Here is a 13,482-nt window from a genome sequence, read left to right as displayed (position 1 = left end):
AAACCATAAAAGAATACATATGGAATAATGTTGTAAACAAAAAAGTGTTAATCATCAGTATTAATGTACAATGTTGAAAACAATACAAATAAATAAATAAACATTGAAACGGAAGGTGTGTCCAAACTTTGGACTGGTAGTGTGCATGTACTTATTTTTATCTATTTGTATCTGTCTAGTCTTGTCTTTAGCCTTGCCGTTGTACAGAAGTTGATTACAAAAATGATTACAGAAATTTTTCTAGCTCGTTTTTGACGAATGCAGAATTAACGATCCGAGACGGAAAAAAAAAATTACCAGTGTTTCCTGCCGGAGCTTTACAGTGTGACACCAGGCGGAGGTAAACAAATAAAAGCCTCCACCAGTGTTCGTTTTCCTGATGTGTGGACTGAGCTGAAGGACGGTTGTTTTGTCGTGTCTCAGATTAATATTTGATCACTTAAAGATGAGTTCAGTCCAGAATCTGAGAGAGTTGATCAACCAGCGACTAACTGCTGCTGCTGAAGAAATATTCACAGAATTTGAGAAAACCATCGTCCAGTACGAGGAAGAGATCGATCGTCAGCGCAGACTGCTGGATAACATCTGGAAACCACAGATAACACAACACACAGCAGGTTTGTAGAACTGAGATGAACCAACTGATGAATGAGACTCATGTAGGATCCTGATCAAAACTCTGAGCTACATTTAGTTTTAGCTGCACAGACAGAAATTACAGCTGCAGTTATTGTTCAGACTGAAACCAAATGAAAGAATATCGTTTTACAAGCAGAAACATTCAGCATTAGACACACAGTTTGTATAAGACACAAGAGAAACTGACTGAAGTAGAAAATTACTGTAAAAATAGAAAATTCAGATTAGAAAGCTCAGGGCTGATTCATGCTTCTGATGTAAACAGCAGGAAGTCTGTAGATTCTGTTCAGAATTTGAAATGAGTTCAGTTTTTATTTAACGTTTTATCCAACATGAATCCAACAGTGACTTCATTTATTGAATCTGCAACATCAGACATGAAAATATTAATGATGAAATCTAAAGAAGTTTGAGAGCAGCATGCTTGCACTGTAGAACCATCCTGCAGGTTAAAACTAAGATTGAACAATTAACACATTCAAAGTTGTCTGTCCATTTTTTCTTTACACCACTTTATCTCCTGTAGGGTTGAGGGGACCTGGAGTGATTCTCAGCTGCCTTAGGGTGAAGGCAGGGTTCATCTTGGACAGGTTGTCAGTCTGTCACAGAGCCGATTACAAAAAAATGAATTTGTAAATCTAAAAAACAGGAGGGTGTCATTTTTCCCATCATCACATTAATAACCTTTTTCTTGTCTCTCTATATCCCTCCAGATCTCCCAAACCAACATGTCTGTGAGGAGAAGGAGGTTGTCACTGAGCAGAATGTCTGTAACCAGGAGAGAAACTCCAGTCTGGACCAGGAGAACCCAAAGCCTCCACAGATTAAAGAGGAAGAGGAAGAACTCTGCACCAATCTGGACCAGGAGGAGCCAAAGCCTCCACAGATGAAAGAGGAAGAGGAAGAACTCTGCACCAATCTGGACCAGGAGGAGCCAAAGCCTCCACAGATGAAAGAGGAACAGGAGGAACTCTGCACCAATCTGGATGGACAGCAACTTGTACCGAATCAAGATACATACACCTATATGCTGGTTCAGTGCAAGTCCAAATGTAAAGACCTGTCCGGAGAAATATACAGAGTTTTTGAGAAGGTGATTGTCCATTACGAGGAAGAGCTCAGTCGTCAGCGCAAACTGCTGGATATCACCTGGAAGCTTGAAATACCCTCACAGACAACAGGTATGTACACTATAATGTTCTTATTTAACTAACAAAAAAAATCTTCCAAATGTTGGATCCTACTGGGAGCTCTCAGTTGCTTTTATTTGGAGAGGCAACTGGAATAAATAGCATTAATGCCTGTATTTTCTAAACTGTACACTTGCAACGGTGTGGAGACGACATCGCGGCTACTGAAATAGATTCTTAGACTACAGCAGTGTTTCCCTTAAGTTGTCTTGTTTTGGGGTGGTGGCTGTGTTGCATCAACAGCATTTTCACTGCCAGTTTCTCCTTTTCTTGACTTTGTTGCAGTGTACACATGATGATTGGATGGTTTGTTAATGATACCCAACAGGAGAGCTGCTAGCACTCTGGCCATTAGCCCCTGTCACCAGATTCAGGTTTGAAAACTAGGATATGTTGGATATTGAGATTATTGGAGTTGATGTCTGTCTGTATTTGGGTTGTAGATTGATTAACACAGCTTAGGAATTTTTCATTGCACATACAGTAGGCTAATGAGTAACGTTATCTTCAACCCACCTGTCTTCTCTGCTCACATTTCACAGATTTGTGCTTTATGAAATGTGTTTCTGGTTAAAGGAGCAAATGTTTTTCAGAAAACACAAACATTTCTTGGTGTCAGCATGTGGCATGATGTTTTTATACTAGTTTCATGTAAATTTTAGGTTTCAGTGATTTGCTAATTAGCACATTCTGCTTTTGTTTACGTCCATTTTGTTTGAAATGGGCTTGTAGAATCTGAATTAAATATTGACTGAAATTTAGAATGCTGAAAAGTGACAAGATCAGATGATTTTACTAGAGAAGATGATGTTGCAGTACAGTAGTTGGAACTACAGACGCACTCGGTCTGCTCTGATTGTGCTGTGATATTACAGAGTGATGCTTCTTCTGCCTCTTCAGTAATCATTGTTGAGGGCAGACAAACCTGAAAAGAGCAAACGTTCATTTTGTTCAGTCATTAGTTTCGGTCATGGATATATGGTAAATGAATAACAGCTGGTCTGACCTGCTGTTTGTCACCTCAACTGAAAACAGTGATAATCAGCACTGACTGAAAGTGAGAAGCTGCTAGTTAAATGTTTTGTACACCGAGGTTTGCTGAGAAGAGTGTTGCAATAATTTGTCTCATTTTCACACCTTGGCAACAGTTTAAACTTGTATATGCTCAGCTGCAGACATGCATGACTGACTTTTTTCTTGTGTCTTTTTGTCCCTCCAGGGCTCCCACAGCAACATGTCTGTAAGGAGTACGAGGTTTTCACTGACCAGCAACTCTGTAACCAGAAGAGAAACTCCAGTCTGGATCATGACAACCAAGAACCTCCACTGATTAAAAATGAACAGGAGGAACTCTATACCAGTCTGGACCAGGAGGACCTGGAGCCTCCAAAGATTAAAGAGGAGCAGGAGGAATTCTGCACCAATCGGGAGGGAGAACAGCTTGGAGTGAAGCAGGAGACTGATACCTTTATGGTGACTGTTACTTATGAAGAAAGTGACCACAGTGAACCAGAGACGAACAGTGACCAGCTCCTCTCTTACAACTACCCTGTAGCTGAGAGTCAGATCAGGAAGGAAGCAAGCAGGCAGACCCAGGATTAACTGGAAATGTAATGCTGAAGTCAACAAAGAGACGTGACAGAAGCAGCCGTTACAGTAAGAATGTAGACGACTCTCTCATATCAGAGAGTCACTGTGATACTGACACAAGTAAAAAGTCAGTACCATGTGATATCTGTGGAAAAACCTTTAAAGGTAGGTCCAAGATGAAGGACCATCACAGAATTCACACAGGTGAGAAGCCATTTGCTTGTGAAACATGTGGAAAAGTGTTCAGTCAAAGTTGTAAATTGAAAATCCACATGAGAACTCACACAGGTGAGAAGCCGTACCTTTGTAACACCTGCGGAAAGAGATTTAGTGACGTTTCAGCATTTAAAAAGCATACAGCAACTCACACAGGTGAGAAACTGTACTCTTGTACAACCTGTGGGAAAAGTTTCAGTCAAAGTGGTAGTTTGAAAGTCCACATGAGAACTCACACAGGTGAGAAGCCTTACCTTTGTAACACCTGTGGCAAAAGATATAGTAGAATCTCAGGGCTTAGAAATCACATGTCATCTCACACAGGTGAGAAACCTTATGTTTGTAACACCTGTGGAAAAGGATTTTCTGACACATCAGTACTTAAAAGGCACGCAGCAATCCACAAACAAGAGAAGCCTTATTCTTGTGAAATATGTGGAAACGGTTTTAGTCGTAGGGATAATTTATTACTCCACATGAGAATCCACACAGGTGACAAACCATACATTTGTAACACCTGTGGGAAAAAATTTAGTGACCTCCCAGCATTTAAAAGTCACACAGCAATTCACACAGGTGAGAAGCCGTATTCTTGTTCAACATGTGGGAAAAGTTTCAGTTACAGCAAAACCCTGAAAGTCCACATGAGCAGTCACACAGGAGAGACACCGTACCCATGTATCACTTGCGGGAAAAGATTTTCTGTCCCAACACAACTTAAGCGTCACATCAGAACTCATAAAGTTGAGAAGCTTTACTCTTGTGAAACATGTGGAAAAACTTTCCGACAAAATCATAGTTTGACTGTCCACGTGAGAACCCACACCGGTGAGAAGCCGTACCTTTGTAACACCTGTGGACAAAGATTTTCTCACTCAGCGGCATTCAAAAGGCATAAAGCAACGCACACAGATAAGAACCTATGTTCTTGTAACATATGTGGAGACAGTTTCAGTGAAAGTAGTACTTTGAAAGACCACATGAGAATTCACACAGGTGAGGAGCCTTCACCCTGACACACCTGTGGGAGTAATTATCTGGGAACGCAGTTTTAAAAACATGAAAGAATTGGAACAGAATAATTTCAGTCTTTGTCATTTCAAGGACCTTCACACTGTGCTTCAGCAATGATTGTGAGGTCTTTAATCAGCTGGTCACTGGAAACTCTCAACAACAAAAATGTCATAGAAGGACTACAGTGGAAGGAGGGGACCACCAAGGACTGCTTCTCACAACTATAAATTTGGGTGTGGAACTATTTGGGTCACTCAGAGCAGATAACTAAGTCAGACTTCTGTTTATCTGACCATCTCTGCTGTGCACCAGCTGACAAACCTGATGAATATTTACATCCAAAAGAAAATGTATTCATTGTAGATGTGCAATATCCAAATATTTATATTATAGACATTATTAAAAAGTTACTTCTAAAGGTTTTTGGCTTCTGACCTCTCATGGACAGTGCATTTAGAGTGAAGGGAGTTGAACCTTGACACCTCCCCTGGAGGAAAGCACATCTCTGACTGGTTAGATGCAGATCTGAAGTTGCCTGTTGTGTCGTGGTTGTGTTATTGTTTGCTGAGTAGCAGTAATTAATAAATGCTGAACTGTGTTGAACATGAAAGTTTGTGTCTTTTCTGTAGTTCAGTAACAGCTCAGCTCCTCACTGAATCTGTCCTTTAGCTGCAAACAACCATCATGAATATTGGTTGGGCACTAAATAGCTGCTTTGGCAGCGACTTGTAAAATTGTGTTAAATCAACAAAAACAATTTACTTTCAAAAACATGAGTATGTTGTGTTGATTCAAATTAACTGAATTTTTCTGCAGTAAAGTAAATTAAAATCTTTCATTATTTTGCATAATTTGGTTATTTTATTGTAGCATTGCACACTATTGTCCCCATTGACAATAATGACACTTTTGTTTTAAAGCCTTTTTTTCCAGATCTTGGACGAACAACAGGTTTGACACTAGTTATAAAACATCACATGTTTTCTACACAGATGTGGATCCCAGTGTTTTAACCAGGTGACATCAGTTTGCGTCATTATCAAACTGTCTTGTGTCTCCGTCTTAGTCATTTCAAGCAGTGCTGTCTTGAGCCTGTTTATTAAAATCCATGCATACTCAAGTTGCCTACAATTATGCCTCTTGCTAAAAAGAAAATGGAAGAAAAGTTTGATGTAATGCTGTCATTACAGTTATGTTTGACTGTAATCGGTGTGTCAAAGTGTGCTTTGGGCTTTTCTTGGCAGTTCAGTTACATCTATCTCCATTTTTACCTTTTGAATAACTTTGAAGCTGAAACAGAACATCAATACTAGTTCATTAATAATTAATGTAAAAAAAGTTCAAACAACGTGGAAGTTACAAAGTCATCAAGTTCAGGATCCTGAAGCGTCACCACACCAGCTGTAACCACAGTGACTGTGAGAAAAGAGGAATTACCACAATCCATCTGATATGAAGCTGTGCTCTCAATACCACTTCCCTCCTCTTTGAAGAGGAGTCTCATATCTGTGTTCAGGTTTTTGTACAGCCTCTGCTACACTTTGTATCACTGTGTCTGTAGAGCACAGTAGTAGAGAGCTGTGTCTGCCAGGGTTAGCTTACTGATGGTCAATGTAGTTGATGTAGCTGTTGTTTGGGATCCATATCGATTATCAGGAATATATTCATCTGTTCTCCCCTTTGCTTGTTTCCAGAGTATAAACTGAGGAGCCTGAAGGTCAGATTGATGTTTGTACCAGTACAGGTCTGGATAATCATATTCTGTCTGATAGTTACACTTGAGTGTGACAGATCCTCCTTCTGTTCCACTGACTTCATCTTGTTCAGGAGAGATTGTATCTTCAGCTATTAGTCCTGGAAAAAGTAGAGAAAATGAAGCCATCAGACTCACATTGTCCATGAGGCTGAGAGGAGAAGACAGTGGAAAATGTCTCCTGTACAGTGTTACTCTGTGGACACAAACAGCTCAACTGTAGCTCAGATCACAACTAGATTGTACAGAACTTGATGACAAAGACAGAATATTGAGTGATTTCAACTGTGAACATGAACACAGCAGGTTGAAGAGAAATTCATCTGTTCATAAACTCACCTATGAAGTGAGATGAAAACAAAAAGAGGTAAAGCAACATGTCTTTGGAGTTATTAAAGTCAGACACACATCAGATGAACAATGTTCTTCCACTGCAGCATGTTCATCAGTCACACTGTGGTTTGATTTCCTCAGACATTTCTGCACTGCGTATAGAAATGATCTGATTGGCTGAGTTCAACATCAGCGGATGGAGCCAGAGAAAACCTTTTGAGAGAATGTTTGCTGCCAAAGTTTACTTGAAAGAGTGGATCTGTCTTAGAGAAATATTTGACGAAAGATCACCTACAATTCTTCATGTCATTGTTAGACAAAATCAGGTCACACTGGAATGAAGCTGGACCATCTAAAGGGTTTCTCTCTGTTCTGGGAAAAAGGAGAACCATTTGGACTTGTTTCAGCCATACTAACAATATTTTTACAGTAGAACAATTGTGCTTTTTTGGTTTTTGTGAATTTTCTAATTTTGGTTTGATTTGGAGTTTTGCAGTCCAGCAGCATCAAGAAACAGAAAACTGTCCCTGTGTTAACATTTGAGAACAATGACTGAAATCTCAAAGGAAGAAATTCACACAGACCCCTCCATGTCTGACTGGAGCTCACAGAAGATAAAGATGGAGATGATGGGAAAGCATCAGATCACAGAAGTGTAACTGGGTGTGTCTCCCTCTAGTGGATGTTGTGGAGTTTTCTGTTGTCTTTGCTCCAAAGGTTTTTGTACAGAGTTTTGCTGTTTCCTGTCACTGTGGGCCTCAGAGCACAGTAGTACACAGCAGAGTCTGACACTGCAGCAGAGGAGATCTTCATGATGATGTGGTTCTTGTCATCACTCACTGTAACAAACAGTCCAGCTGTTGTTACATTTTGTGTTCCATAGTGAAAGATGAGGAACTCTGGAGGTTTTCCTGGATGTTTTCGATACCAGAAGAAATCATCAGTAGCAGCCACAGTTTTAGAATATTTGCAGGACAGAGTCACAGTGCTTCCTTCTAAACTGGACTCTTTATCCTTCACTGCAGTCAGTTGTTGACAGTTGACACCTAAATGAAGAGATCAATGATGTTAAAGATCACATTGAAGTGTGAATACTTTTTCCATTGACTTCCAGAAATCACATCTTTTAAAGACATTCCTTCTTCCTACTTTAACGTACTTTTCAGTGTGATCACAAACAAAGGAAACATGACCCAGTAATGCAGTGACAGCATCTTCCACACACTATCTGTTATGTTTGGTTTCCATACTGAATGTATGTGACAGTGGGAGTCCTTTTCTGTTCTGCTCTTTGACAGTGTTGCTCCTCCCTCAACATGTTCCTCCTCTCATGTCACTGGATGTTCTCAACACCAAAACAAGACTTGAATTTATTTCACAGCTTTAGACACAAACACAAGAACCCTCAGAATCATCGAGTAAATCGAGAATCTCATGATATATGATTTATTCTGTTGGAAAGGGAAACACCTGAACCTTCTGAATTTACAGGTGGAAAATGCAAATTATTCATAAAGTTAGGATATTACTGTGTTTGGCCTCAATTTCTTCATTTCTTTGTCTCTTTTCTTTGTGTTCATGGTGTTTTTGTGTTTGAAGCATCAAATAGGACTGACCTCACCTGTAATACTGATTGAAGACTGCAATATGTTTCACTACAATCCATTTTTTGATCACCGGCCATTTTCCAGGCTATTTTAGAAAGTGTTTTTAAATCAGCAGGAATTCAGCTCTTTTCACAGCTTCTTTTTTTTTTAAATTCTGGGACAAAGCAACCACATGCAGCATTATGTGACTAAAGATTGTTAACTTCAAACTTTTCAAGAAGAACACAGTGTTGTTTCACTGAGGTGAGACACTAGCGACACTTTGTGCCACATCTGCATGGAAACAACATTTAGACAGCGTCCCTTCAACAGTACTTGTTGTTGTCAGATGATAAACTGTGGAATTATTGAGTCATTTCTTCCTCTTGGTTAAGCCATCACACTATGGACACATTTATTTTTTCCATGTTTTACTGAAGAATTTTCTGGTTACAAAGAAAGCAGTCAAGGGCAAAACAAATAACAATGAACACATACATCCATCCCTCCCCCCAGCCCGAAAGAATTTTAAAAAAAAGAAAAAAAAAAAAAAAAAAAAAAAAAAAAAAAAATATATATATATATATATATATATATATATATATATATATATATATATATATATATATATATATATATATATATATATATATATATATATATATGAATATATTATAACAATGAAAATCTAAATTATTGGGATTACATGGCATTAGTCAATATAGTTGTATACACACAGTTGAACATTACAGAGATATAAACACACAACTGTACCACTAGAATCAGGTGGTTTTAGGTAAATAAGACAAGAAAGGTTGTCGCATTTTATCAAAGACTGCTGACTTGAGAGAAACAGTATCTGTGATCTTTTCTATACTTAATAAGCTGGTGGTCTCTGATAACCAAGTCTTAAATGAGGGAACATCTTCATTTTTCCAAAGGGATAAAATGTTCCTTTTTGCAACGATCAGAACATGTTGGATTGTTTTTTGTTGTGAGGGTGAAAGAGTTTTAAGGTTATGTTTAATGCCTAGAAGGGCACAGTATGGGTCTGGTGAGATATTGCATTTATATAAATATCGGAGAATCAGGTAAATATGTCACATCAGAATTTGTTTAGTTTGGGGCAGGACCAGAAAAGGCGGCCCAGGGTGCCCTCTGCTGATTTACATTTAGGTCACATCGGAGAAACAGAAGGGTAGAAAGTGTAGTTTGGTGCAGGAGTCGTGTAGTCTGTGGACCACCTTAGATTGGATAAGCTGGTGTCCGGGGTTTATAGAGCAAAGGTGGATGGCTTTCAGGCAGGTTTCCCAGCTTTCATCGCTAATTGTCAGATATAAGACTTTCTCCCAGGCTTCTTTTAAATATTTTGTAGAAATGGGGTTATGTGTTGTAAAAAAATCAACAAATCGAGAGAAAAGTCTTTGTGAGTCAGGAGCCTGGTTCATAAGTGTATACCACTCAGTTGGATAGGGGGAGGATTCAAAATTTGATATGTGGCCTCAGGTGTCGTCTCTAATCTGAAGGTAGGGAGGAAAAATGTGAAGCTGGGAGTGTATATTTTCTCCTTAAGCTGCGTGAAGGTGGCAAAAATGCTGCTGATGTAAAGGTTTCCTATGTTGCTAATACCTTTGTGTCTCCAGTATGTAAATGTTCCATCTGTAACTGAGAGAGGAGTAAAAGCAGAGGTTTCAGGTAAATTAAATGTTTTGCTTATTTGATACCGGATTTTTAAAGAATTTGCAACTATAAAATTCATATTTGTAACAGAAGCTGTAGCTTTGGTGAGAGAGAAGAGAAGTGCAGGAAGAGAGCTTTTATATAAATCTTGTTCAATTGCGAGCCATAGGGGGTTGTAGTGGAGACTTTATCTGGGGGTGGGGGTGTTACCAGTACATCAGTGCCCTACAGTTTGCAGCCCAGTAATAAAGCTGGAAGTTAGGCAGGGAGAGGCCTCCTTCCAACTTGGGTTTGGTTATGTGTTTTTTACAAATACGACGCACCTTGAAGACCCATGTGAAGAGAAGAACAACAGAGTTTAGTCATTTGAAAAAGGCAAATGGTATAAATATGTGTAGGTTTTGAAAGAGGTAAAGAAGCCTTGGGAGTGCCAACATTTTGGACGGAACTGACACGAACTATCATAGATATTGGTAACAGTTTCCAAGCCTCAATATTCAATGTGAGTTTTTCTGTCATGTTCAGAAAATTCAACTTATAGATCTGTTTCGGGTCTCTAGGGAGAACAATTCCTAAGTATTTAATTTACTCTGCACGTGTTTAATGTGTTCAGATGTAACAGAGAAAATAGCATCTCCATAAGAAGACATTTAATAAACACAATCGTGAACACTTAATGATACAAATACAGTCTACAGCTGCAAAGCAAACAAAATGATTTCTTTCTGTTCAACAGAGTGTGTCTCCATCTAGTGGATGTTGTGGAGTTTCCTGTTGTCTTTGCTCCAAAGGTTTTTGTACAGAGTTTTGTTGTTTCCTGTCACTGTGGGCTTCACAGCACAGTAGTACACAGCAGAGTCTGTCACTGCAGCAGAGGAGATCTTCATACTGATTTGTTTTTTATCATCACTCACAGCAGCAGACAGCCCAGCTTTTGTTTCATTTTGTGATCCCAAATGATAGATGAGGAACTCTGGATGTTTTCGTGGATGTTGTCGAAACCAGAAGAAATTATCATTATAAGTAGCAGTTTGGGAGTATTTGCAGATCAGAGTCACAGTGCTTCCTTCTAAACTGGACTCTTCATTCTTCACTGCAGTCAGTTGTTGACAGTTGAAACCTAACGGAAGAGAGAAATGATGTTAAAGACCATATTGAAGTGTGAATATTTTTTCCATTCACTTACAGCAAACATATCATTTAAAGATGTTTGTTCTTCTTGCTTCAACCTACCTTTCAGTGTGATCACAAACAAAGGAAACATGACCCAGTAATGCAGTGACAGCATCTTCCACACACTATCTGTTATGTTTGGTTTCCATACTGAATGTATGTGAGAGTGGGAGTCCTTTTCTGTTCTGCTCTTTGACAGTGTTGCTCCTCCCTCAACATGTTCCTCCTCTCATATCACTGGAGTGTAAGAAGTTGCTGAGAAAAAAACCTGAAGCCTTTTTCTGAACTCAAGAAGGCCAGTGGATGTTAATATTAAAACCTGACATTGGCCTTGAAAAACTTGTTTCTGGTTCTGTCCAGAGGAAATTCAATTCATCTTTAGCAGCATCACTGAGTTCACAATCATGTGCTTTCATCACTCAGATAAACAGCATCATCCAGTGAGTGTAGTTGATGTGTTCTCATTCAATTTATTCACATCACCAGAATGTCCTGCAGGTTCAGCAGGTTGAACCATTCAGATTTAAACTGTATATAAACACCAACAGTCATATATTGTCTTTTTCGACATGAGACACACTTTCAGTTTTAACACTTCTGTTTCCATGGCAACATATATTTAATGATGTCACCTATATAGTCTCTTTCATTTGTTTTACATCATAATCCTTTCTGAGGGGAAATAGATTCTAGACTTGATCAAAACATGAAAACATGGCTGTGTAACAGAGTGTGTCTCCCTCTAGTGGATGTTGTGGAGTTTTCTGTTGTCTTTGCTCCAAAGGTTTTTGTACAGAGTTTTGCTGTTTCCTGTCACTGTGGGCTGCAGAGCACAGTAGTACACAGCAGAGTCTGACAGATGAAGCTTCTGGATCTTCAGAGGAACTGATGTCTTGTTGAGTTTGGCATCAAATCTGTCTTTGAACTCTGGAGCATTACCATCTCCATAAGGACCACGTTTTAAAATGTACTTTGGAAAGCCATTCACTTCTTGTTTGTACCAGAACAAAATATTATTTGTGTAACTGCTCTCAAAAGTACAATCCAGTGTAACTGTGTCTCCTTCAGCAGCAAAGACATCTTCTGATGACTGTATCACTCTGTCTTCTCCTTTACACTCTGAAGAACAGAACATGCAGAGGAAGACATAAAAAATAAATATGATAGATTAAAGGAGAACAATCAGCAGCCGTAAAGAGTTTTATTCCATGTAGAATAGATGGAACTTTGTGATCTACTAGTTTTTCTCAGTGAAACTCTGTTCATGTTAAATATGTCACCTACCTCTTATTGTGAGCAGAAACAAAATGACAATCAGACTGAAGTTCACTGACAGCATCTTGAAGATGAAGACAATCTGTCTGTTCTTGGATCAAACTCCACTATGAAAGTTTGTGTGTTTTCTGTACTTGAGTTCCAGTTTAGCTCCTCCCTTCATCCTTTCCTCCTTCCTCTCACAGCTCTGACTAACAGAATGTTTGTCTCTGCTGATGATCTCATTCACTCACTGACTTAGGATCATTGAAGGACAGTAACATGTACAACTGTGTGTCGTCTGCATACAAGTGTTTCCTGACAACATCACCAAGCAGAAGCTTGTATATGTTAAACTAATGAGGTTCCAGGAGAAAGCTTTCAGCTGTTTGAGGCCAAGATTTGTCTGTTTAAATGTTAAAGAACCAATAGGAAGACTAATAGATAAGATAATAAATAGAAAGGTAAAGCAACATGTCTTTGGAGTTATTAAAGTCAGACACATCAGATGAGCAATGATCTTCTACTGCAGTACAATGAGGAAGAAATAATGTGAGTGGATGAGCTGAAGTTCAGTGGGCGGGGCCATTACCTCCTGACATCGCGTTTTTTCCAGTTGAGTTCAGCCAATCAGAGTGTTTTGTGTTTCCACAGCAGCTCTGTCTCTGATCTTTACTGCTTCATTTCTCTGTTGTCTTTGTCATCAGTCCAACAAGTTACAAATCAGAGCTTTAACAGAGTGTGTCTCCCTCTAGTGGATGTTGTGGAGTTTTCTGTTGTCTTTGCTCCAAAGGTTTTTGTACAGAGTTTTGCTGTTTCCTGTCACTGTGGGCCTCACAGCACAGTAGTACACAGCAGAGTCTGACACTGCAGCAGAGGAGATCTTCATACTGATTTGCTTTTCCTTCACTTGAATCTTCAGTCCAGATATTTGCTCTAATATTGGTTTTCCTGAAGCTGAGTGAGAGATCAGGAACCTTGGAGGTTCTCCTGGATGTTGTCGATACCAGAAATAATAATCACTAGGAGACAGTTGAGAGTTATTGTAGGTCAG

At 39.1% G+C, this 13,482-nt stretch overlaps 2 protein-coding genes and 3 gene segments (V, D, J or C); 2 read left to right on the top strand and 3 right to left on the bottom strand.

The window, feature by feature from the left end:
- Nucleotides 1-354: 354 nt before the first annotated feature.
- LOC111563886 (putative uncharacterized protein DDB_G0274435) lies at nt 355-3,431 on the top strand. 2 transcript variants are annotated; one of them, XM_055014526.1, is made up of 4 exons: nt 355-617; nt 1,353-1,444; nt 1,571-1,820; nt 3,049-3,431. In XM_055014526.1, exons 1-4 carry the CDS (start codon nt 446-448, stop codon nt 3,429-3,431), a joined length of 897 nt encoding a protein of 298 aa, XP_054870501.1. In that variant the 5' UTR covers nt 355-445. The 2 variants fall into 2 exon arrangements, with proteins under 2 accessions (XP_054870501.1, XP_023118938.2); XM_023263170.3 differs by having other exon boundaries at nt 1,353-1,820.
- Nucleotides 3,432-3,442: 11 nt separating this feature from the next.
- Nucleotides 3,443-5,252, top strand: LOC129349837 (zinc finger protein OZF-like). The gene has a single exon (XM_055014517.1). The coding sequence runs from the start codon at nt 3,443-3,445 to the stop codon at nt 4,649-4,651; it is 1,209 nt and encodes a 402-aa protein (XP_054870492.1). The 3' UTR covers nt 4,652-5,252.
- A 2,124-nt stretch (nt 5,253-7,376) lies between these two features.
- Nucleotides 7,377-7,976, bottom strand: LOC118469804 (T cell receptor alpha variable 26-2-like). The segment is given in 2 exon segments: nt 7,377-7,781; nt 7,895-7,976. Coding segments are annotated over 2 exon segments (426 nt in total).
- A 2,769-nt stretch (nt 7,977-10,745) lies between these two features.
- LOC118469802 (T cell receptor alpha variable 3-like) lies at nt 10,746-11,329 on the bottom strand. The segment is given in 2 exon segments: nt 10,746-11,121; nt 11,235-11,329. Coding segments are annotated over 2 exon segments (426 nt in total).
- Nucleotides 11,330-11,881: 552 nt separating this feature from the next.
- Nucleotides 11,882-12,594, bottom strand: LOC111563884 (T cell receptor alpha variable 14/delta variable 4-like). The segment is given in 2 exon segments: nt 11,882-12,293; nt 12,459-12,594. Coding segments are annotated over 2 exon segments (432 nt in total).
- Nucleotides 12,595-13,482: the final 888 nt, after the last annotated feature.

Source organism: Amphiprion ocellaris, chromosome 10 (assembly GCF_022539595.1).
Source record: "Amphiprion ocellaris isolate individual 3 ecotype Okinawa chromosome 10, ASM2253959v1, whole genome shotgun sequence".
Classification (NCBI taxonomy): domain Eukaryota; kingdom Metazoa; phylum Chordata; class Actinopteri; family Pomacentridae; genus Amphiprion; species Amphiprion ocellaris.
This window is presented reverse-complemented; position numbering and strand designations above follow the sequence as displayed.